Genomic DNA, 25,254 nt, shown 5'->3' with positions numbered 1-25,254 from the left:
CACGCATGGAGATGGCACTTGGGCATCTTTAAACAGCAGCACTCAGGCTGCAGGTCCCTTTGGGGAGGCAGATGGGCCATGGGCAGCCCACCCATGTGGAGGAGGGCAGGAGGTGCTGGGGGTGAGGGTGCTGGTGGTGGAGACTAGGCAGCATTTTAGGCTTCCTTCAAGGCACTCTTTATATAGCTGGTTACATAAGGCTGTGCAATTTGGCTCCTGTTGGGAGAGAAACACGGGTGTAGGAGTACTGGTACACCAAACCTGACTGTAAGAGTCATCTGTGGGGTTTGGGGTTTCTTTTCCTGTCATTCTCCACTAATCTCTAGAACAGCCACTAAATACTTAATAAAAAAGAGAATACCTTAGCAGTAAGTCATGGTGTGCCTCCAATACCTGAGCTGGTAGCTGCAGAATGATCCCCATACAGTTTTCAAGAATGACCATGCCAAGGACTCATGGGCAGCACCACAGTGTTCACCCCCATTCCTGCAGTGGGGGTACCAGGCATGAAAGAGGGTGACAGTGAGCTCAGGGGGGTCCATCTGCTCCCACCCCTGAGGAGCTGTAGTAACCCGGGATGAGAGAAACAAGGGGCTGTTCCCCTCCCTCTTTTTTCCCCTGGTGCTGACAGTTCCTTGGCCACAGAGAAGGGTGAGCAGGGGTTTTTGATCTTGGAACAGCAGTGGAAAAAACACCACTTCCCCTGAGTTTGACGCTGATATGTATTACATGGTGTGTTTCATGGCCAAGATGAAGCCCACCTCTGTTGTGCCACCGCACATCACTGCTGCCATCTCCTTCGGGGAACACGTTGTCCATAATGGAAATCAATTGTGTTGAAAATAGTTAGGGAGCTGTGCAGTGCAACATCACGTACAGATAAACTTGTAATCGTGGGCAGTGCCATGCTCCAAGCCAATTACTCATTACACGAGTCACTTGCAGCTCTCATTATGTACTTGCAGCTCTCATTACTTGCTGCACAGCGCAAGGCCGTGGAGCGGCTGGGTGCTCACAGGGATCATCCAGCACACACTGAGGGCTCCAAGGGGCTACAACAGCAAGGCTGAAGTGGTGGCGGGGCTCAGGCAGAGATGTACAGGGCTTTCACTGAATCACCCCTCAGGCGGTGATCATCAGTTGATGATCAGCTTTGCTGTTTTTGATGTCTAGAGCCCCCAATTTCTCACACCCAGCAGGTACCTCATCTTTCATTGTATTAATGGAGCTTATGAGAAAGACAGAGACATTTTACCAAGGCCCCTAGTGAAAGGAGGAAGAGCAGCAATTTTAAGTTAAAAGGCGATAGGTTTAGATGAGATATTAGGAAGAAATTCTTTACTATGAAGGTAGTGAGGCACTCAAACAGGTTGCCTAGAGAAGTTGCAGATAGCCCATCCCTGGCACTGTTCAGTGCCAGGCTGGACTGAGCAACCCGGTCTTGTGGAAGGGGTGTTGGATTAGATAATCTTTGAAGGTCCTTTCCAAGCCAAGCCATCCTATGATGTTACCCCACACACGTACCCAACCAGTACAAGTTATTCAGGTGCAAGCTCTCAGGTGGCATCTAATCCTTACCTGGACTGGAGGGTCCACACAACAGATGGAAGACCTGCCCATGCACAGGGTGCCCACTTGACTCAAATTAGAGACACTTTCATATGATGTTAGGGCTGTCTCTTCTCACGGGCGCTGGCTTCCTTGATCCTAATGCACTCTGCATCATGCCAAACTGAAAAACAAGGATGTCTCAGACCTCAGACATGGCTCCCTGTGAGCTGGCAGCAGGCAAATGGGCTGGCAGGCACTGTGGCCAAGTGTGTTGATGGGCAGGACAAGCAGAGGGGTCCAGGGGGAGGTGGATACAGCATGTGCAGCAGTGGGGTGGGACAGCAGCAGGCTCCCTGGATGGCAGTGAGCTGTGCCTTACCCAGGTACTTCCCTGACAGCAACTAGCCTACCTTGAAGTACAAGGTATTTCCCAAATACAACTTTTTTTTTTTTTTAAACTCATGTAAAGTATCAGGAAAGCAGATCACCCAGGCCACAGTCAAGAATCACTTTCAGGGATCATTGTAATAGATTCAGTGATAAAAGACAAGAGTGCTGCAGGAAGCTACCACCCAGAGGTTTCCAAGCCTTAGGCAAAGGTAAGTGAAGTGCACTAAAACCAGGGTGCAGCAAAAAGATTATCTTGTTATTCACAGGAGAGATCCTGAGAAGGTAAGAAATAGAAACTCCAGGCTCTACCATGGCTGGGAAAGAGAGCTTGAGAGAGAGGCCTTTGCAGATCAAGGGGATGAAACAAGCCCAGTCTCGCTGTAGATGTACCACAACACTGATGGACCAAAACTCTCCATTAGTAGCAAACAACAAGGATGATAAGAAGCACAAAGCTGTGGTATATAATTGCCCTAAATATATCTGAGCACTGCTTTTTCCAGAGACAGCTGCTGTCTTGTTGCCTGCAGAGGGACGAGCTACCAGTTTTGCTTTCCACACCTCTGAGTGATGGGCAGAACTTGCAAATGTGCCAGCAAAGACAGAGGATGCAAAGGGCACTGGCTTTTTCCCCCAGAGGAAGTCAGGGAGCACAGAGGGCTGACTCCTCCAGGTAAACACAAACAAGAGAGAAAAAGTTAATGTACCACAGCAATGACAGTGCAGGGGAAGGGGAGCTGGTCTGTTCCAAACCTCCCACGATGAGAAAAGGAGGAGAACTGGAACAGTTCCTGTTGCTGGGAAACATTGCTAAGGTCTCTCTGTCCCCGTAAGCCACTGCTGGGACATATAAAATGTGCTCCACTAGCAAGGTAAAAATTGTTTTCTATAAAGACAGCATTGACTTCCTGGCAACAATTTCCTGCCTGTCTTTTCTGGCACCTTGTCATGGTTTGACACCATCAGACAGCACAGGTAGGCTCACAGGAGAGCTTCACAAGTGCCCAGGTCCCTAGCTGAAGTAAAAAAGAGATACTGAATGCTGTGCATGGTCACGGTACACTGCTCTGAGCCATCCTGTAATGCCTGCCACAGCAGAATGGATGTGGGGTCCAAACAAGGAGGAGAGGCTCAGATCCTCATCAGTTGACAGTTCTACTGCAGCTGCAGTATGGATACTTATTTGGGTTGCAGGATTCCTAAGAACCACATGTGGAAACAGCAGCCATTTCATTCCCAGCATCACAAAGGGGCAAGAACACTGTGCCCTTTAAACCAAGGTTTAATTTGTAATTTTACCTGAGTGTGACAATACACCATAATATATACAATACACTGAGTAAAAGAAAGGTGCCCATTATGACTTTTTTAGTAGTTTGTAAGATTGACGTCTGCTAAATCAGAATTACATTTAAAATCAATTTGCACTTTTGAGGAGTTCATCTCTGGTTCACTTTGACATAGGGGGATTACTAGCAAGAGGCTGAAAAATTATATTGGGGCTGCCTACTCCATCTCCTCCAGCTTCTGGAAAGACAAAAGTGATCTTTCTCTTTCCTCATGTATATTTTCCCCACTATCTTTGTCTTCCTTTTTCTTGCTATTTCTTCCCCTCTTCTTACTCCCCTGGTCATGGGATCACTGATGCAAAAGAAAATAATTAGGTGGGTGGATGTCTTCCTTTCTTTGTGATATCTTAACAGACATTATGAAATAGTGCAAAAGAAGAAAAAAACAAAAACAAAAAAAAAAAAAAAAAAAAAAAACAAAAAAAAAAACAAAAAAAAAACCAGAAATTCATTCATCCATGGCTCCCTCCTGTGCAGAGGGAAGGGCACGGGGCCGCCCAGGCTCCCGGGGCGGCCCAGCAGCGCGGACTCACCGGTGGGTTTAGCAGGATCAGCTGGATGCTGCGCTGAGGGTGGGAATTAAAGCGGTATCTTTGGGAGCACAACCCCAAGGCGAGGCCGGAGCAGAGGAGCGGGCGGAAAGGCAGGCGCGGCTCCCCCGGCGCTCGCTGCCCTCACAGGCCCAGCGCCCGCCCGCCCTGCTCCCACACACCCCGCTCCCACACACCCCGCTCCCACACAACCCAGCCCGCCGGCCTCCGGCGCCCCCTGCCGGCCGCGGCTTCCCCGCCGTGACCCGGCCGGGCCGGCTTCCGCGGCGCGGCACAGGCCCCGGGACACGGCACGGTACTTACAGGCACGGCACAGGCCCCGGGACACGGCACGGCACAGCCCCCGGGACACGGCACGGTACTTACAGGCACGGCACAGGCCCCGGGACACGGCACGGTACTTACAGGCACGGCACAGGCCCCGGGACACGGCACGGTACTTACAGGCACGGCACAGCCCCCGGGACACGGCACGGTACTTACAGGCACGGCACAGCCCCCGGGACACGGCACGGTACTTACAGGCGCGGCACAGGCCCGGGACACGGCACGGTACTTACAGGCACGGCACAGGCCCCGGGACACGGCACGGTACTTACAGGCACGGCACAGGCCCCGGGACACGGCACGGTACTTACAGGCACGGCACAGCCCCCGGGACACGGCACGGTACTTACAGGCGCGGCACAGGCCCGGGACACGGCACGGTACTTACAGGCACGGCACAGCCCCCGGGACACGGCACGGTACTTACAGGCACGGCACAGGCCCCGGGACACGGCACGGTACTTACAGGCACGGCACAGCCCCCGGGACACGGCACGGTACTTACAGGCACGGCACAGCCCCCGGGACACGGCACGGTACTTACAGGCACGGCACAGGCCCCGGGACACGGCACGGTACTTACAGGCACGGCACAGCCCCGGGACACGGCACGGTACTTACAGGCACGGCACAGGCCCCGGGACACGGCACGGCACAGGCCCCGGGACACGGCACGGTACTTACAGGCGCGGCACAGGCCCCGGGACACGGCACGGTACTTACAGGCGCGGCACAGCCCCCGCAGGAGCAGCTCCAAGCCGGCAGAGCAGCACTCGCGTGCCGCGGGTTCGCACCGGCAGCTCGGCGAGCCACTGCAGCAGCACTGCCCTACCAAGACACGGTGTTCTGCCCCAAGGGCTCGGAGAGAAATGCAAACCACTTTCTGATGAACAGAGGAAAATCCACATAAAGTGATTCAACCAAGGAGATCTATAAAGTGCCACTACCGAAGTACCATCTTTCTACACAAGAATTACAGGTCATAGGAAGTCCAGGTAAAAATAGGATAGAGGACCATCTTTGGCAATACAAGGAAGCCATGCAATAGGCAATCCAGTCACCAGGCCAGGTGTGTGTTGTAGAAGCAAAGACACTGCTCCCAGATCCTTGATAGGCTCACAGGGATACACTGTCTTGGAGTAAGCGAACTGGATTTCTCTCAGGGCAAACTACCCTAAGAAACAGCCTCCAGCCACTAACCAGGGCTCAGGTTCCCCAATTTTTACCAGTTGCATGCCTTCGGCTGACACTAAGAGCAAGAAACAGTGGACTACAGCAACAATCTTACCCTTTGCCACCCCTACAGCAGTCTGGAAGTGTTCCTTCTTTTTTGACCTTGTCAGCTGAAAGCGCAGCTGCTTCTTATAAACACAACAGATACAGAACTTTTAATCTTTTCACTGAGACTCACTTGCTCACGTTAAAAAATACAAGGAGTTGTTTTTCCTTAGGAACACTTGTTCTATTTGTGTTCTTCTCTCTCATTCTTCAATTGAGGCCTGAAGCAGCTATGGGTCAAGTGTCACAGGCAAGCAGAAGTTGCAGATGCTTTGTTTCGGTTTTATACAAAGCAAACATCCAATCTTTAGAGACACAGAGCTCTCCAATCACCACTGTTTATGTCAGAAGTGATCTTTTAAACTCTAAGGTGCAAGATAATGTTGCCTCTGTACAAGTGTGAAATATTTGAGAGACTGGACAGACAGCAACTGAGTATTTTTAAACTAGCATCAAAAAGTGTTTCATGTAAACAGAGTCATCAAGAGGACTCCATCCAGTGTTGCCCTTGACTATCAGATCAAGGATGGCAGAAAATTAGAAATGACTGATTAAACCATGCGAGGTAAGGTATTTCCCAGCAAAGTATGACGAGTGAAAAATTACTGAGGACAAAGACAGCACAAGAGTGTTCTGGGCTTTAAAAAACATTCAAGAGAAGGGAAATCACTGACAGAGAAAATGCTTCAACAAAGACAAAACATTTTAACTGTAGAAGAGAGGGTATGTGGCACTTATTTATGCAAAAGCATGAAAACAGGGATGATGCTGGCAGTAAAATAAGCAATAGGTGATGTTATTCTTTGCATAGCTACAAAAGACAATTTTTAAACAAGAGAATCCTTCATTAAAGGATGATTTGAGTAAACTTAAAACAGTCCTTATAGGGAATTTGTGAGAATGACATCTTAAAAGAATGTAATCTTGCAATAAATGACAACAAGTGAAAAAAGGTTATTTTATTTATCAGTGTTTCTCCACTGTCAATACTGTCCTTTTGCTGCAACATGTTGCAAAAAAACTCTGCCTTTTCCATTTTAAACAGCTACAATATTTACAGGCTGTTTCCAATAACACACGCAGACACATACACACTCACAGACACGCAGGTACGTTTATCCCTATCCCTGGCAAGGTAACCTTTTGCTGGTAGAGGAAATATGTATTTTCATTGTCCATTAAAAACCAATGCCATCCTCTCATTTATGCTCTACTCCCCTCTCCATTTCCTAACCAGCAGCTATTGTCAGGCTTTCAAGGGCATCTGTGTAAGAAGTTACATATCCAGCTATTTGATTGCCATCTTTCAAAGTTGTGGCCTAAGCATACTGGGCTTATCTAGTCAAACTGTACATACCAGAAGTCATAAAAATTGCTCATATTCAAATGTTCATGACCAAGTGATATAGGTATACTCCCAAAATCTTTTGGGGCAGCCATCTTAATCACCTTTTTAGAAATATGCATATCATGCTGGGGTGAAACAAGTCACATGCTTTACCTTCCACCAAGGTGTTATGTACCCACGTTTTTACTAAGGCACCAGGAATTACCAGTATAATTTCTGAAGGAGTCCAGCGTCACTGAATGTACTGCATTAGAATATCAAATAGCAAGCCAGACAAGAAAATAATAGATGCCTATATAATAGGTATAAAATTCCTTAATAAAATTAAGTACATAAAACCTGTGGTGGTACAACCCCAAATCCAATATAAGTTGAATAATATTGTTAATGGTAAGAAATGCAATTTATCCAGCTCAGTTTCATGAATTAAGAGTTCTTGAATTGAGAAAGGTCTTTAAAGCAGTGTCTTTGTTATCTACACTCCTAGGTTGCATGGTGGTGTGTGCATTATCGGAGAAGGTTGAATCAATCATAAGGCATCTCTTCACCCCTTGCCCAAATCCAGACAAAGCTTTATAGCCTCTTGCCAAAGGCATAGACCTGTGCCACATCTTCATCTGTCATCTCATCAGTCATCCAGGCTTCTCAAAGAGTTCTTCAGTTCCCAAAGGCATTGTGACCATGGGATGAGGAATGACTGGTGATGACTCTTGACTGGAAAACTGACATCACCACTCAGCAATATGCCAGATGTCCCATGCAAAGTGGCTGTAGGACCATTCAGCCTACATGGGATTACCTCAAGAAATAATCATCACCATCATCTTCCCCAAACTCTGAAACTATTTCACACATGCTGGATCATGAGAGATCCCCAGAATCCAGCACTAGTATCATCCATTTAAAGTAGCACACAAGTCTAGGTGTCATCAGTGGTGTCACATACACAGTTCTACATTTTTGGGTTTTTTAATCAGAACATTTAAAAAGATTTCACAGAGAAGTGAAATGAGTAAAGGTTTTCAAACATCATGTAGTAGCCATTTTTACTAATGACATTATTTGCTTAATGGGGTTTTAAAGCCCTTTTCTGCAACTGAGTGTTTTAGGGAGAAGTCCTTTCATACGTACACATAGATACAACCTCCAAAGAAATCTGAAAGAAAACAGATTGGGATCTACCTGGAAGCTACAACAGTAGGACTTAACTGGAACGTTTTTATGGCAAGAGACTATCACAATGCAAGGGGATAGAGTAAAAGCAAACATCTGTAAGGGTTTTCATAAAAGTCTAGAAAGATCTAAAAAATTCTGCTCTATGGTAAGGTTCAATTTCGACTGACAGGACTAATTTGAAAATACCCATCTTTTCCATCCTTACAACAACAGAGAAATATTACACATCAAGACAAAGGCCAAGAAAATAAAACAAAAAATGAAATAATTACCATCTAGAACAGAGCTTTCCACAGGCAGGTCTATCCTGTGGGGAGGTGTGCCCACATGGCCAAGTAGGCCAATGGTATTCTGGCCTGTGTGGCCAGCAGGACCAGGGTTGAGATCATCCCCCCTGTACTCAGCACTGATGAGGCTGTACCTTGAGTGCTGTGTCCTGTTCCAGGCCACCCAATTTAGGAAGGACACTGAGATGCTCAAATGCATCCAGACAAGGGCAACAAGGCTGGTGAAGAGTCTGGAGCACAAATCCTATGAGGAGGCTGAGGGAGCTGGGGTTGTACAGCCTGGAGAAGAGGAGGTTCAGGAGAAACCTCATCACTCTCCGCAACTCCCTGAAAGGAGGGTGAAGCCAGGTGGGGACTGATCTCTTTTCCCAGGTAACCAGTGCCAGGACAAGAGGACTAGTCTTAAGCTGGAAGTTAAGACTTCCCCAGTCGTAAGGGGAAGTTTAAGCTGGACATTAGGAAGAAATTCTTCACAGAAAGAGTGACTGGGCATTGGAATGGGCTGCCCAGGGAGGTGGTTGAGTCACCATCCCTGGAGGTATTTAAGAAAAGACTGGATGTGGCACTTCGTACCATGGTCTAGTAGTTGACAAGGTGGTTGGTTCAGTCATAGGTTGGACTCTGTGACCTCAAAGGTCTTTTTCAACCTAGTTAATTCTGTGTGATTCTGAGTCAGAAGAAAAACATTTTTGTCACTTGCACAGTAGAAACCAAAGACAAACTCTGTACAAACCAACATACAATCATATGAATCTTAACGAGTTCAGGAAAATCTTTAGAGTTAATTTTCCAAAGCCTTATGGAAAAGTGAAATTTCAACTAGGTGGCTTCTGTTCAGCAGATCTGAATAGGTATGAGCGCTATGTGAACGGCTTCACAACAGATGTCAGCTGAGTACCTGAAAGGAAGTGTTAACCTGTTAGCTCTGCACATTAAAATCCATCTCCTGAAGTCAGCATACCAAAAGCCTTATGTTTTATAAAAAATAGAAATATTCATTAATTCTCTTTGCCCTTAAAAAAAGGTCTCTCTCTCTCCCTATCTGCTATTTGCCAATGTAATTCCAGGCAGATACACATATGCGCTAAAATTTCCACATTAACGAGCCATTAATTCCTATCATATCTTTTACCAGCAATGGACATTGTCGTTACCTTGCCCCAAAGAGAGCAAGACATCATTCAATCAGGGTTAATATACTGAAAGTTGTTTCAGTCCGCTTTAAAAAAACACAAAGCAAAAATTTATTTTGGTTTTCAGTCATTTGTTTACCTCAAGGCTTCAGTCCAAGGGAAAAAAACGCAACTCTGTGCAACTGATGTCAAACAGGGGCTTATTTTCAAACAAACTTCTCCCTTTTAAATGAAGCAATGTTCCTAGTGATAACAGAAAACCTGGAAGGTTAATTAATTAAAGGTATTAATTAATTAAAAGTATTTACCTGAAGGGAAGGACATAGAATAAAACCTTCACGAAAAGGCCTTCATTTCAAAACTTACACATTTTCTTTGTTCCTGATAGCAGCATTACCAGACCACTACAGAAGTTTCATTTTCGGCACTACATTTTCATATATGCAGGAGATTAATTCAACTACTCTATAATGTGATACATGTGATAAATAATTTTGCTGTTCCACATAGTTTCAAGGGTGGCAGATCTGTGCCTTTATACCATGATTAAATGGGACTGTATGAATAAAGTGAATAGTAATACGCAACTTTAAGATGCACAGCATTTTGAGGACAAGTTTGCATAGTCGATGATGCAAGCAAAGTCCCAGTATCATTCACTGGGAAAGGTAACTGGAATTGAGTAGCTACCAGGCACACCAGACTTACCCTTTCATGGCCAGATGGCACACAGTGACCTGAGCTGGAATACCAGTGTTTCTTAGGTAGCGCTTTCTTCCTTTTTGCTTATCCCATGTAATTTCACTCTTACATTAGGTACATAATGGACAATGTTTCTCTGATGTCAGAGAATTAATTATCATAACCTCTGTGGTATATCAGAAGTCTCATCAAATTACAACACATATAAAGAAGTGGAGGTGACTGGGAAGAAGATGGCTGCTCCCAAAAGCTAGAACTGTATGCAAATTCCCCACAGAGTCCTATATAATTACAGGTCAGAAACAGGAAACAATCACAACAGGTACATTTCTTTCTTACGGATTAAGAAAAGTGAGTCATAGGAACTGCAAGTCAAGAACAAACCAGTTTCCCTCTCACACTCCCATGATAGTTCTGAGTTACTTGTTTCCCTGAATACACACTTTTAAAAAAATACAATAAAACCTAGGATATGTAACACATGAATAATTCAACTTCACAGTTATAAATACTCAAATTACACTTACATAGAATATATAATCACAGAAAATAAAATTCAAGTCATAGAAAAGAATGAAGACTAAAGGGAAAGAAAAGGCAAGGTGGTAAAAGTGATACAAGTTTAGGGCTGTGCCTTCTGTAAAAGATCACTGAAAGCAGAAGTCAAGTTTTGCTGGGTTCTTTTTTTGTTTTGTTTGGAGAGTTTTTACTGTTTTTTTCTTTTTAAATTGGATAGAATTAAAAAACCTTCAAGCATCTGTGAAGTAATCATGGACCTGTACCTCCCACTACAAAACTAAAACCACTGTGTTTGCCAGAGAAGAGCCAATGAAACAACACAGCCAGCTCTGCGTGTAAAGAAGCAAAGTAGCCATGGCTAGTGAAGGGAAGACAGATGGAGAGTCATATTGGGGCCCACTTTAAAGCTAGATTTGTTGTACAGGCTTGAGGTACCACTGCCACCACAATAAAGTCTGATGTAGTACAGGGATACTCAGGTGCTTTTCTACACATTTGTTATTTTAACATTTATTGTGAAGAGGATGCAGCAAATGCACTTGTATGAAATACAGAACATAGAACCAAACCCATGGCACAGCCCTTACCATCAACATGTATATGGAGAGGGAGGGGATTAATCCCAAAGGCAATTTAAATAATGGTATTTTATATACTTATATTTATATATATAAATAAATGTTCTCAGCAATCTCAGGGTTGTTTTTAGTGCATTGCTGTAAAAAAATTAGTGCAGTTCTCATTAATGTTTAGCTCATAAGGAATAAGAATCTATACATCTGTTCAGTCTCTTCTTGCCACACCTGAAACCCTTACACTGTTTCACCAAACTGAAGGTTTGTAGTCAATTTCATTAAAATAAGGTGGATGAATTCCACGCACTCTGTGACAAGACATGGCAATTTTTGGCAAAACAATTAGAAAAATATGAGGTGCTCTGATCTTAGAACTGAAAAGTTTGTTGATTTAAAGCATTACGCAATGCATAACAAAATTTATAAACAAAAGATATGTCTCAACAAATCTATCCTTCATGCAAGTGTTTCTTCAGCAGCTAACAACTTAAAAAAATTTCTTACACTTGTTTATTTGGGGAAAGGGACTTAGACAAATCTGTGTTTCAAGTCCTTTCCTACAACCGGACCAAAGTTTCGTGTCCTGGGAGCTGCTTCTTCTGGACCCTTCTCTCTTCTGAATCATTGGAGAAGGGGAAGTTTCAGTCTCAAAGAGATTTACACTTCAGCCCCAAGTTCAAGGACTCCAGTTTCAACAACAGCAACATATTTATCTTCAATTTGAACCAGCAGGATGGTTTTATCTATATGTGACCGACTACTTGGATCTCTGCTGCAAGGCACCCAGCGGTGAATCACCTGAGGGGAAAAAAAAAACAAAGTATAACTGTAAGCGCCACAGGGAGAGCTGTCATAGCAAAGTTGTGGCTGACAACTCAAGACCCTTACAAGGCCAAAGGAGCAAAAATACAGGAGCTATATGACTTAGTTGCTCATTTTTCAGTGACAGCATACCCATAGATAAGCTGCATGTTGAAGTCTTGCTGAAGATCTGCTTCTTAAAATCACAGTTAGGTCTTTTACAACCATGAGAGCAGCCAGTCTGACCTAGATTTGAGTAGGAACAACTTGACTTAAATCAGAACCAAACAGCTCATCCAAAGTGAGCAGCAACTGACCAAAGGGCACACATGGAGATTTGGGCTATTTTCTTGCTCAGTTTCTAATAATCTTAAAACACCTCAGTGTTGTGCAGCACAGAACCGCAGTTCACCAGGAGTCAGCGGTAAACTACTGTCTCTTGCAAGTTACAGCTCTTGCCGTGATTTTGTTACCTATGCACTGTGAATTCAAGGTTGATCTTCTAAACCAAGTTATTCAAAGATAATTTTAAATTAAAAATATTACAAAGAAGAAGAGGTTCAGAAACAATGCTACCAATTATTGTACCATACTTCCTTGTATCTACTCCAGTACTTTGATCTGCTACTTCCAAGGATCCTGCCTGATACTGACTGCCAGAAGGTCCCTTTTTCAAACCTTGTACGTCTTGGTTCATCTACCTCCTTAAAAACACACCCTTCACTTCTGGGCGCCCCAAAGGAACCATAAGGATGCTCCATTAACGCAGGTATAAGTATCATCAACTTCATAGAAATAGAATTACTTCAAATTTCCCAGCTGTGGGAAAACAACCCTTAATTCAAGACAAAGTAAGTCAAAAAGCAAGTAAAACTAATTTTTACAATTTCCTCAACAGTAAAGTTTTCAAGAGTCCTAAAGATATAAAGGGAAAAAAATGACAGAAAACTACAATCTTCCAAGATCAAATCCAAGAGACTCAATCTTCATTATACAGAGCTGGCAATTTCTCTTAACACTGGGTGAAGGACATTTAGCTTTGTCCATTCCATGAGATCTATACTGCAGGGAGAGCAGTTCAACCAGGGAAGCACAGCATCTTTAGTTCCTCTGATGCAACAGTATATTTAAGTGTCTGTTCAAATCTGACTCCAAAGTGTCCCCATATAGTTTTTATGCTGTTGTATGGAATGAGAAGAGGAATATCCCATCCCCAGACACAGTAAAGAGTTTTCCAATGAAGTCCCAAGTACTAGATCCTTGTCGTCCAATTTAACACTGGTACCTTTGAGATTGCTACAGGCAATATCAAGGCTCCTTAAAAACTGTGTATATGCAAAAAGTTGTACACAGATTAGAAGTCATCACTGCCATACTGCCACACTCAGTTTTACCATCTCTTCTATAATGACTGGCATTTATTTGGTACATGCAAAATAGTGTCACTAGGTAGTCAAGAGGTGGTAAGAATCTCTTGGAGGAAAAGGGTTCTTCTACACCCCAGCATCATGTTATCATAGAAAGATAATGCTGGGCATACCCTCTTAAAACCTGGAAAAAGCAGCTACTTTCCAAAGAGGACTGCTAAATTTAATTTCTTTGAAGAAACCTTATAATGTCTTTCTGCCTTATACACACACTGCACTGCACACTTAGTAAGATAAACTAAATCAGGAAAAAGGCTTTTTTCAGCAGCAGCAAAGTTTTAAACTACTGAGTGCTGAACTTCATGAGAGCAGACATAAGGTAAACTGCTTAATGAGCAGCATCTCAGCAGGTAAGAATAATTTCTGCCTATTTGCAGAAAGGACCACAGTCCTTTCTGCAGTCCTTTCACAGGATCAGAAAAGGAAGACTGTCCTAAGAGCCTTACTGATACTAGTATGTTTAACCACAGGCAGCTGAAGCAGGCAGTGGAAACCATGTCATCAAGTTAAATCCTTTCCTCCTAATCACACTCAGGATAATCTGGTGCTTTCCCCCCTTCTTGTAAGGTTAAAAGATGCTCTTCTAAAAAAACCTGCCTATATGCTGTACCAAAAATAGATGAGAAGCATTCAGAACAACAGCTTACTCTGACCTTAAAATCTTCTTGTTTTAATCTTTCTATAGCATCAATCACCGTACATGTCAGCATGCTGCAATTCACAAAACACACTCACAAACTCCTGAAAAAAATAGTCCACCAACACCAGGCAAGAGGACATGTTTCAATTATAACCCTTTACATTCACCATCTTTACCACATTCTTCATCTGCAATAGTATGTCTAAACCCAAGATAAGTGAGAACATTTACAACAGCATTCTACTCACAGGTGTTACCTACAACGTAACCTTACTGTCCTAAGAGTGGGCTGTCAACTCTGGTAGATTGCTCCCATGAATAATTGTGTTTCCAGGGCCTTTTCTTAATGCTGATGCAACAGCAAGGTAGATACAGTGTACACTGTGTTACTGGCATATCTCCATTTGTTACCTGAAGTCTGCATATATATGCACAGTGATGTGGACTTTCAAATGGCAAAATCTATCCCTAAAAAAAATTTATAAATAATGTCTCCAACTGAGGTAAGCAGTCAAAGAAATTTTCTCAAAACTGATCTATTCCAAATGAAAATACAGTTGTATTGAAGAACAGTTGTAGACCATGTCAGTGACTCTTCCCTCTATCACTGAGAGAATACTGGAGCATCTTTACAGACAACAGGATCTTTAAAAAAAAGTAAGTCTCAGTAAAAATCAAAAGGTTTCAAAGACCACTGGGTTTTTTGCTCATTAAAAGAGCCTAAATTGGGAGATAAGTTTTCTAGCCAATGCAGTGAATTTTTGTAAACTGCAGATGTAACATCCATACAGAAAAGGAAGACACAATTTCAAGTCATGGGCTTTCACAAGGTTTAGTTAGAACAGATTTCCTTCTTGAAGAAAAGTAAACACATACCACGTATCTATTATATAATAAAGAGACATTTAAAGACAATCTTATTTGGCTCTATTTTGATGAGAATAATTTAAAATAAAATACTGTTAATCTTTCAATTACTTGTTAGCAAATCTGTTCAGGGATTGACAGTTTAAAGAAAGGAAAATGAATGTTGGATGAATGAGAACAATGCCTGAGAAATCATTACAAGTTGAAAGAAGGCAAGGCAGGAGTGGTGGCTTACAACATTTGAAACATCATCCTGCATCTTCTGCACAGAGTTGCAGAAATAGTTCTCTGCCTCAAATTAGGATTTTAGATCTGCTCTTCCAGCAACAGTGACTTTGAGGACAGTGACTTACCTACTACATCGATCTTTGCATTGATATATAGGCAGACTGCCGCAGAATCACGACACTGCCTTTTCTTAAGGTTAGTTAGCCAACTTCCAAGCAAAACTTACATGGCCTTCCATGCCTTCCTGAGGACTCCAGTCTTTCCAGCTGTTTCTTCCAGCTTTTAGCCGTATCACCTCATCTGGCCACTGCAGCTCTTTCCTTTTTGACACGTTGATCCCTTCCAGTACTTGACTGGGATCCATTAACTATAAGCAGGAATTGAGTTTTGACTGTTAGTTCAGCCAAAATTTAAAAGAAACAGATAAACTGTAACCTTTTGCGTAATTCCAGATAACTGACTTTAACCCACTGAAACTGATTTCTGACCAATTTCAAGGTTGGAAACTTGAGCTCCAGGCTCTCCAAGCCCAAAGAGCACTGAATTTGGAAATGACGCTGTGGTTTCAGACACCAGTGAATATGGTGAGTATGCCAGCTCAATGAAGCAACAGCTCTGGTTTCATTCCCCACCTCTTTCAGTTACACTAGCTCATGGCAGGGTTGGGGAGCTGGCACAACAGAAGCATTGGCAGCACACGGTCTAGTAGCAGGGAAAAGTTAAGTGATGATGAGTTGTTACAATAGGCTCATTACTTACAGAATACCTTAAGAAACTTGGGGAATTCAATGTTAGGCAGAAATATTTATCTACTAGCATGGTTAGTTGAGACCCACCCCGTGTTTTGAAGTAAACTGGCCTTTCCACAGGGCAAGCAGGAGAAAACTCCTGAAAAATTCTTCCTATTTAAGGACAGAGAGAACTCCATAATGTCCACTATCCAAGGGCACATATCCACTTTATCCTCCTCACAAAGAGGATTAGTAAGCAGCTTCATAAAAGGGCCCTTGCCTGCAAACAAAAGCTATTAAGCACAGACCTGAAGAATCAATTTAACTTTGCCCACTATGATGCAATTTACTAAGGATTACTCTAAACTGAGGTGGTATCACCAATGAAATCATGTTTATTATGATCTAACCTCTTAAATAGACTTCTTGAGGTTTCCCACAAGTATAATGCCAAAGACATGTATGTGGGGCTAATAAAAGCTAAGAAAGCAAGAATACACATTCCTGGATTTTCACAAAACAAGTAAGGCTGCCATGATTAACTTAGTCAATAGTGAAATGCTTGCTGCTCAGTAAACCCTGAAGTGGATATAACCAAAGAATAAATACATATGCAAGTGAAAGCAAGTATTTTACACTTACTTTTGTGGAAAATCTACTTGGCTTCAAAGAAAAAAGCCTTCTATCCTGCAAATGAAGCTGTTTAGCTTTACATGCTGTAAAGTATAAAAGGTAAACTAAATATGAAGTGGAACTGTGTTCCACTGACATTATCAGAGCTGCACTAGAGCAAAACAGAAAAATAATGTAAACAAGGAACATACAGGAAGGCTGCTTGTTCAGAAAACCTTTCCTTTCCATTAATTATCCAAACATAACTGCACAGAAACTGTATACCAGATATTCCAGAACGTGTATTTGTAATTAGCTATTTCAACAACATACAAAGGAACAAGTAATAAAAGCACATGGGAACATAAGGTAACTTGTTCTTCTAGACTATTCACCTGGATTCTGTAAATAACGTCATCCTTTTTGGCTTGCATTTGGTTTGCAGGGCTTGCACTGCCACCTGACTGAGTTTCAGCTGCATTACTCCCTCCTTCTGTCCCTAGAAAGCCCACAAGGGCATGCTGTTTACAGGCTGGGATGCTTTGGCTGGAGCTGCTAGAAGAGGGCAGTCCATGCTGCACGCTGACCCCAGTCTGGCCAGTAGGTTCCATTTGGTTCACCATAGATAGGCGGGACTGGATGGATGATGGGAGGTTACGAAGGGATATCTGACTGGTGGAAGAGCGCCGGCAAGGCACAAAGCCTGTTGTGGATGTGCGAAGAGATGAATGACGGCTGCCGTAGCAGTAGGATGAGTGGCTAGCTACTGAGGCACGGGCAGGGGAATGTCTGACAAGGCTGGACTGCACAGAGTGAGAGCTGTGGCTGGTGCCTGAAAGTAAAAGATACAGAATCAGGAAAGTTTGATAAAGCCTCCCCCACAAAACAGATTGCCAACACAATGATTTAGCACACAGATACACAAAATTGATTGGTCTGACCAACATCATCTGAAACTGATGTTTTGCGGAAGGTTCTGCTGCATCTCACATAGCAGAACATTTCAATACATTCCATTCATCTTATCTCACAATTGCATATTCTGTTCAATTCACAATCCCTATTAGACAAGTATCTTGAAAAATGCTTCAGTCTTGCACTTTTTGCATTAACAATTTCCTACTTTATATTAGCACTTCAGTTTACTATACTTAAGGCAATAAGAGAGGTACAGATGCCTGTGTTTCAAAATAATATGCTTGATTACACATTCAAAACTTGGGTCAGAAAATTTGTTAGAACAAAAGCTATTTTAAAACAAGTTCAAATTTAATACACTTAAAGTTAAAAACAGAGATTGCAGTTCATGAGTATTGGGGTAATTGCTTTTCCTATACTAAATATTTGCAGATAACTCCTCAGCTGATAGATCTAATTATGTTCCCACAGCTATGTACACCTGTAGTTTCTTTGTGAGTAAAGGCAATGTTTGAAAGACTTTCTCAGCTTCAGTGTTTGCTGCCTTCTTAACTACAGATCACTATGGACCCTTGGATAGATTCAGCTAGAATATTGTGCAAATAAAATAACTTGTTTCACTGTATAAGAAATATAAACACTTCCAAAAAAATATGAGTTCAGTATTTGCAAACAACAGAAGTGAAAAGATCCAGTCTGTAGAAACCTGTTATAAAGAGTTATTTGATCTATTTTGTCAGCACAACTATACCCCTATTTATCAGATCTGTTTGGGAACCTTGTATTGCATAAAACAGTACTGTAGTTTGAGATGAATCCAGCAGCTCTTAACACAACATAAAATCACATCACTTTAGTTTGCTTTTTCTTTTAACTCAGGCCAAAGAGCTGAAAGGCCTGTTCTGGCTATAGGACTAAAATGGTATGAAGTTGTTTCTTTGTTTCAACTTTACCCAGAGTGGAGGGATGAGTTGGTGGATGAGCTGCAGGAAAAGTTGTGGGATGAGCTGCAACAGGAGGGTGCTGTACTGCTCCAGGTCCCTGCCCTGTAGTTGCATTCCCTCCTCCTTGTGACATGCTGCTCTGTGACTCATTGATAGTAGCATTGTTACTTGTGCAAGAAGCTCCACCTCCAGCATCTGAATCTTCAATATTTCCACCACTATTGCAGCCAGCTCCACAGCCTTTCCTTAGTCTGGAAACATAATGCAAGTGATACATTAAGGCACACCTCCTGATCATTAGTGTTCTAAGAAATGCTTCATGACATGCAAAAGGTTCAACACAATCCACAGCATTTCCAAAAATTGTTAAAACTTGACTTTATTTTCTCACAATATGCTTTGCAAATAGAAACATCACTTTCTAAGAGATTGCAATTTTTTTATGACAGCTATTCAATAGCATTATTTATGACAAGTCAAGTGCTCATATAAATTAGATTTTTAAAAATTATGCCACCTCTTGTTATAGATAGATAATGAGATGATTGGCTCTTGCAATTAAGGGATGGATATTGGGTGTATATTAAGAGAAGCTTTATTGATGTATAGTTATGTTATTGTAGTTTGTTGTTTAGATGTCCTCTGTTCTCCCCGTAGTCCCCTTCCCCCTGCTCCTCTGTATTGTTGCACCAGACAGCCTGGGTTGTCTAGGACAGGTAGAAAGAAGGCGTGTACATATACCCCCTTTCATGGGGCAGTTGGGAAGAAGAGTTGACTGACAGACTTTGGGAGGGGTCAAGGTTGGCTGATGCAACCCCCAGGGGTATGAAAGGCAAAGCATCCATCTTGAAGATGAGCCAGCCACGAGGTAGGCAGCCATGGGAGGCTTTCAGCATTGTTTTTCCTTATTTAGTCCTTTTGTACTTTTTGTTAAGGTTGAATAAACCTTTTAAAATTTTTAAAGTGAGCAGTCATTTCTCACACTCTGAAATATAATAAAGTGATAAAATTCTAACTCAGATGCTCATAGAACATCCTGGGTTTTTTTGGAAAAGTTTAGTAAAACTTATGCTACTTAACACACTAGTCATATATAACTGTTACACTGCAAAATCTTTGTCTACACAGACTAGCAAGGAAACAATATTTACTGGATTTTTAATGTATTTGGTTTCTGTTATCTTCAGAACTGCACTCACAATTGTTTGAAGCACATACTGAACATTCAGACAGTAGGTTAGCCGCTGTTTTCCAGTATACATAACCACACAGTTTTTTCATCATATTGTTTACACTAACAAATTTCCAATGGACACAAAAACCACAGCGCATTTCCTCCTCCCTTCAATTCCTACTTTTAATTTTCTATTCTGTCATACTCAAGTACACTGAGCACCCCTTTCCAATTTTTTTGTCCCAGGACGCAGAATCCTGAAGTATAAACATTGGATTCAAATACTGTTGTGTCTCATGCTTTCACCAGTTATTCTATCAAGTTGGACTAGCTGATGGCAATAGGAGACAAACATCACAGACTGCAGTAAATGTGGCATTTTTGGTACTCTGGGTGAAGCAGCATGTTCTGTTCTGATATGCTGTAGATGTCTAAGATAAATACAACCATCAGAACAGCTACAGGACTGTTCAGAGCATGGCACAAGCTCCTGGAACTACTAAAAACTGGGGTGCACATTTCTGAATGCCACACAACTGCCACTGCTGCTTTTGGAGCCACAGTCACAGATGGCCAGAAGTGCAGTAATAGTTCTCACGGTCTATAAAACACAGCACAGCAAGAGTTTGTACTGGATTACCCGGGGGTCACATGGGGCAACAATTATATCATTCCAGTTACTTGTTCTGGCACTAACATACAGCATTATATAACATATAAGTACTTGTGAGATTTTGAACAACAGCTAAAGCTTGCTTAACTATGGATGAGCAAGCTCTAAAGCAATATAGGCACTCTCATGCTAAATATCTGCCAGACAGGAACCCTACCAAACAGTCCTGATTCTGTAAAGATGGTATTATAGACTGCAAAAGCCATCATACTGAAAAAACACAGTACAGAAGTTGCATTGTCTTTTATCACCAGACCTAGCATTAGGTCTGAAGTTGCAGTTCCTGCATCTAGACTTTGTCTTCTTTCCTCTGAGCTCTCATTTACATAGTTTGTGCTATATTACTCAGCCTTGGAGATTAATCCTGTACCAAAGCAGTTGCCATGTGTTACTGATGTGCCTAGAATTACAGTCAAGGTTTATTTATTTTAATGTGATTGAATATTATCAATTATGCTGTGTTGGGCCTGTGCAAGACTAGTTAATGGAATATGAGAGCATGAACACAAACTAATGAGAACCCCTTTCCTCAGCTCACCTGTGCCATGTAGACACTATGAAGTTTCTGATGTTTCCTAAGCTGATGGCTCCCCCAAGGATGTCCTTTAGCTGTTCATGACTATCTGAATAGGAAGTAGTCAACGGTGAGACATAGATTGGGTATCCAATTGGCTGGTCACAAGAAGAGTTAATCATGTTCCTCAGAGCTTGTTTAGCATTTTGGATACTTCCTCTTTCTGGATTACGATTACGCAGGAAGACAAGCTCCTGCTGTTGTCCTGCCCACAGGCCACGTACACACTCCTTATTGACCTGCAAAAGCCAAGAAGAGAGGCTGTGTCACAAAGTGAAGCAATGAGAGCATGTGGTGACTGCTGTGTTACACCAAAGCCTTCGTGAGCACATGCAGCATTGCACTGCAGAACTGCCAGCATTCACACGCAGTTCTTTTACAGGCTGAACTTAGGGACACAGGCTACAACAGTGAGGATCAAGAAATTTAAGAATGGGATGAGAAATAAGTGAGAAGAAACTGATTTTCTGATACAATACTTGCACTGTATGAGAAAAACCAGCCCTATTAATAACAAAACAGTAAAGATTTCAGTCGAAGCAGCAGTTTGGTATAGTTATTAAAATACACCCCAAGTTGCTGTCACATTATGAAACGTACACAAAGCTTACCTTAATGACCCTGAAACTGAGATAGCGCTTGTTGAGCATAATGATTTTATACTCATTGGTGCCATCATCCATCACGTGGCGCAGAGCAAGAAGGGACGGAGAATTGGAAAGAACTGCACTTCGCCAAGCAGGGTCCCCTTCATGTGCTATAACTAGATTTTCTTCATGAGTTGTTATAGCTTCATAAAGGACAGAAGGATCATCATATTCATCTGGAGAAGTGAAGTGATCCTGTTTGCAAAAATACATGCTCATTAAGGTGTGATTAACATTTCAGATGTAACTACATATAAAAATAGAACATTTCACACCTCAAAATTTTAAATCATCAGCACATTACATAAAGCCATCAAAAGTATCAAATACCTACTTTAGAACACTGTAAAAGATGACTTCTTTTACAACGGATTGGTTCTGTTTGCTTGTATTTGCTTATTTTTCAACTTAAACCAAAATGATTGGAAGGACCTGCCTATCACAGATTCAAGTAAATTCCTAGGTAAATTTTATACTAGATTTATATCTATTTCTAATGTTGGAAGAAGCTTTTTAGTTTTAGCTTCTCTTCTTATTCATAAGCCTCCAACTGTAAAAGACTCTTAAGTAAAGCACTGATTATTCACTGAGATTGTACTGTATGAAAATAGCAATAAGAAGAAAAACAATATTTACTATTAAAAAGTTCACATTAATACTTGATGACAAACTTCTCCAGCATCAAGACAATTTACATTACTACCAAAACAACTTACATTACTGCCAGTCAAATTAAAACTGCAAGACACAACACAAACAAAACACAAAACCTGCATGTTCAATTCAGGATTGTGTAACATTACTTTCTGGGTAAAAAAGGATCTAGCTTTGGTTAATAGCTAAATTTCCACACCGACTGAAGCCTGAGTACGTTGATGCACTGCAAGTGAATTAAATCATCTTTCACAGATTAACAGAATAATGTTCAGAACTTTTATTTTTTTCACTGATAGTATGATCTAGTTGTCTCTCTTCATTCTTTGACTGCAATCAAACCCATTTTGCACAGCAACCCTTTGAGAACACTTAAGAGTTGTTGAAGTGGTACTTCTACTGGTTTCAACAATGATTTGGTAATTATTCTGCTTTGCTGTATGTACTCCTATCACACACATTCTCCTAGATTCAGAGAGTGTGTGTTACATGAATAAGTTAATTCAACCACTGCTAGTTTTGGGAGACTCCAGACTGCAATAAAGGCAAAAAAGAAACCTTTATTATTAATTTTTAAAATGCAACTAAGATGTGTTTACTTATTGCTTTTTAAGCAATCTATTCTTCCTAAATACCAACACTTCTCCCCCCTTACAGAGTGCTTATCATTAAGTATGTTTTTGTGTACTTGCTGAGTTAATACATGCACTGGACAGAATTTGAGATCATTCCTCTTCACCCACACTTCACTACAAAGACAAACTCTAATTTCAACTTATGGAAAAGCAACCTTCTCATTCTCACCTGAAAACTGTGATTACAACACTTCAAAGAACAAGAAAAACAACTCCCACTGGAGGAGAGGACTATGCAGTTTTTAACGCATAACCTTTTAAACCAACTTCACATGTGTAGGGAGGGAAGAGGGAAAATATCAGAGAAGCTGTTCATAAGGGAAATCTCTAGATAGGTATGAAACAGGGCTTGACATGTTCTCTGATCTACAATTAATGTAATTTTCAAGCTCTGAGCATAAACAGCATTCCCTTTTCCTCTGTATCACCTTCCACAAAAGCTGTAATAAATCAAAGGAGAAGACACAATAGTCCCTTGTTGACAGTAGTCAATTTCTATCACAGTCCTTTTATTCTCAACCTATTTCTCCTTTCTCCCAGACACTAACTTTTAAAAGAAAAAATGCACAAAAATAAAAAAATGGACACATCTTTCTGTGTAATCTCTCACTTGATGTAGCTTCAGTGACATCCGTATTCCAGGGACCACTACTTTCCTCAGTAATTCCATGTCAGCAAAGATCCATTCATCTCTAATTGAAGATATACGGAAGTCACCCTTAAATAGGGCATGCAGGCCATACAAGAAGGATTCCAGGTTACTGTTGAGGGGGGGGGAAATGAAAACAACCCAAATATTAACAGAAGTACAAACATATCCACAGTTATCATCACTGCAAAGAAACTACTAAGCTGCACAGAAAGGCCCATAATTCTTCTCTACCAAGGTAAACTACAGGATAAGAGAGGGAAAAGATGTGTGTATAAAACAATTTGGTGCATCAGATGTCTACCTGCAATGAACAAACTATACATGCAACTGACTATTTACATGGACTAAAGCAAACAAATATCATGAGGAGTGCTTGATTTAATTCTAAAGATTTTTAAAGGCAAAACTTTCCAAGGAAACACAGCAGTTAAAGAGGGTATCCAACTTCAGTTGTCCATGCTTTATTACAAAATAAAAATGTTGTTAACTTTTTATGCTTAAAAGGCACTATTTTCAATTACTAAGCTAACTTAAGAGTGAAGAATCAAATATGCTCTGATGAATCTTGGAAATCCATATATACACAACCTTCAAGAGGCAATTGGCTGGTACTTGGAGGAATTAATTAACACTTGCCCTGAAATTGAAGTAGAACAGGTTTTATAGTCAGCATCCAGCTGACCAATAGCTTCCACATTCAATTATGCTTCTTTTTAAGCCATCACATTGTGATTTCCTGAACCTTATAGATGTATTTTACATTTGCTTTCTAAAATTGAGGCTGTCAGTCTGCAAGAAAGTTGCCATATGACAACAGATTTGAGCTGAAGATTTGTACAAAACACAACTGCTTGCCACAGAGCCACCTAAACGGTGATATTTATCACAATGGTCTCGTCTAACATCCACCAAGACATACCAGTTTTTCATTTTAAGAAACTTTCCTCTTTTTCCCCCTTACTTCCATATAGGATATGTAGTGGTGCAGGAAATGGAGCTTACTTTTAGAACTCACTCAGTTCTAAACTCGTTATAACTAGTCCTTACCCATACCAGAACTCCCAACTTGAATTAGTTCAATAAAACAATATGCTTAGCTGCAAGTTCCCCCTCATTTGCTCTTCTTTAGTTACGTTTCACTGGCTGTTGTAATGAAGACAAGTTACATAGCAAATCTGCCCAGTTTAAGGCAAGATGACATTAATTATCTATTTCTTCTATGAAAAGATACTAATCTAAAACCTAATCTAAGAACTCAGAGGAATTTTGAGGACAGCAAACTTACAGCAACATTTTATTACCTAGACATATGATGTGAAGCTGTTCCCAATGCTCTCCGCCCCAGAACACACAGTCCATAACACAATGTCACTAGGGGTGAGTCTTTACTTGAATCCAGTGGCTTGTAATAACAAAAGAAAAAATAATAAATTAGGTGAATGGAATAAAGGAATGGCCACTGAAAAGGAAGATTCTGCCAGAAGGAGCAGAAAGACCCAAACATAGCAGTTTTCAAGTGTATGTACCTACCACAGCAGTCACTCAAACAAAACCAATTCTGATTCAAAGTCTGAGCAAGAGTTTTGTAAGTATTTAAGAATACTTGTAAAGGTGAACACAAATATATGATTATTTGAAATAAGACAACTTGTAAACTAAACAGATGCACACTACATTCCCCACGGTGTGTATCTTGCAGGCAAACTGTTGATTAGCTAAATTAGAGGGTTTAGAGAAAAATATTTTCTGTGACTACAGTGGATTATCACTGGTTAGGAGTATTTAAGCCTGATTTACCTGATAACTTCCCTGGACTACAGCTTTAGTCAAGGGGTTAGTTAGGGGAGACCTGCCCTCAGTTCAAGGCTAGTAGTATATAATGCCCTAGCAA

At 41.5% G+C, this 25,254-nt stretch overlaps 1 protein-coding gene across 8 annotated transcripts in view; it reads right to left on the bottom strand.

Annotated features, from left to right (window-relative positions):
* Positions 1-6,390: 6,390 nt before the first annotated feature.
* The window catches only part of PCNX1 (pecanex 1), a 90,332-nt gene continuing 71,468 nt past the window's right edge, over positions 6,391-25,254 (bottom strand). For all 8 annotated transcript variants that reach the window (XM_068193287.1, XM_068193284.1, XM_068193285.1 and 5 more), the window contains 8 exons: positions 24,665-24,765; positions 23,322-23,472; positions 21,387-21,617; positions 20,740-21,014; positions 18,364-18,605; positions 16,888-17,324; positions 15,376-15,516; positions 6,391-11,984 (listed from right to left, as the gene is read on the bottom strand). In XM_068193287.1, the coding sequence (XP_068049388.1) occupies positions 11,844-11,984; positions 15,376-15,516; positions 16,888-17,324; positions 18,364-18,605; positions 20,740-21,014; positions 21,387-21,617; positions 23,322-23,472; positions 24,665-24,765 (1,719 nt within the window). In that variant the 3' untranslated portion in view covers positions 6,391-11,843. The remainder of the gene's footprint in view (positions 11,985-15,375; positions 15,517-16,887; positions 17,325-18,363; positions 18,606-20,739; positions 21,015-21,386; positions 21,618-23,321; positions 23,473-24,664; positions 24,766-25,254) is intronic.

The sequence above is a fragment of the Anomalospiza imberbis genome, chromosome 6 (assembly GCF_031753505.1).
Source record: "Anomalospiza imberbis isolate Cuckoo-Finch-1a 21T00152 chromosome 6, ASM3175350v1, whole genome shotgun sequence".
NCBI classification, from domain to species: Eukaryota; Metazoa; Chordata; class Aves; order Passeriformes; family Viduidae; genus Anomalospiza; species Anomalospiza imberbis.
Note: the sequence above shows the minus strand (reverse complement) of the source record. Positions and strands in the feature narration are given on the sequence as shown.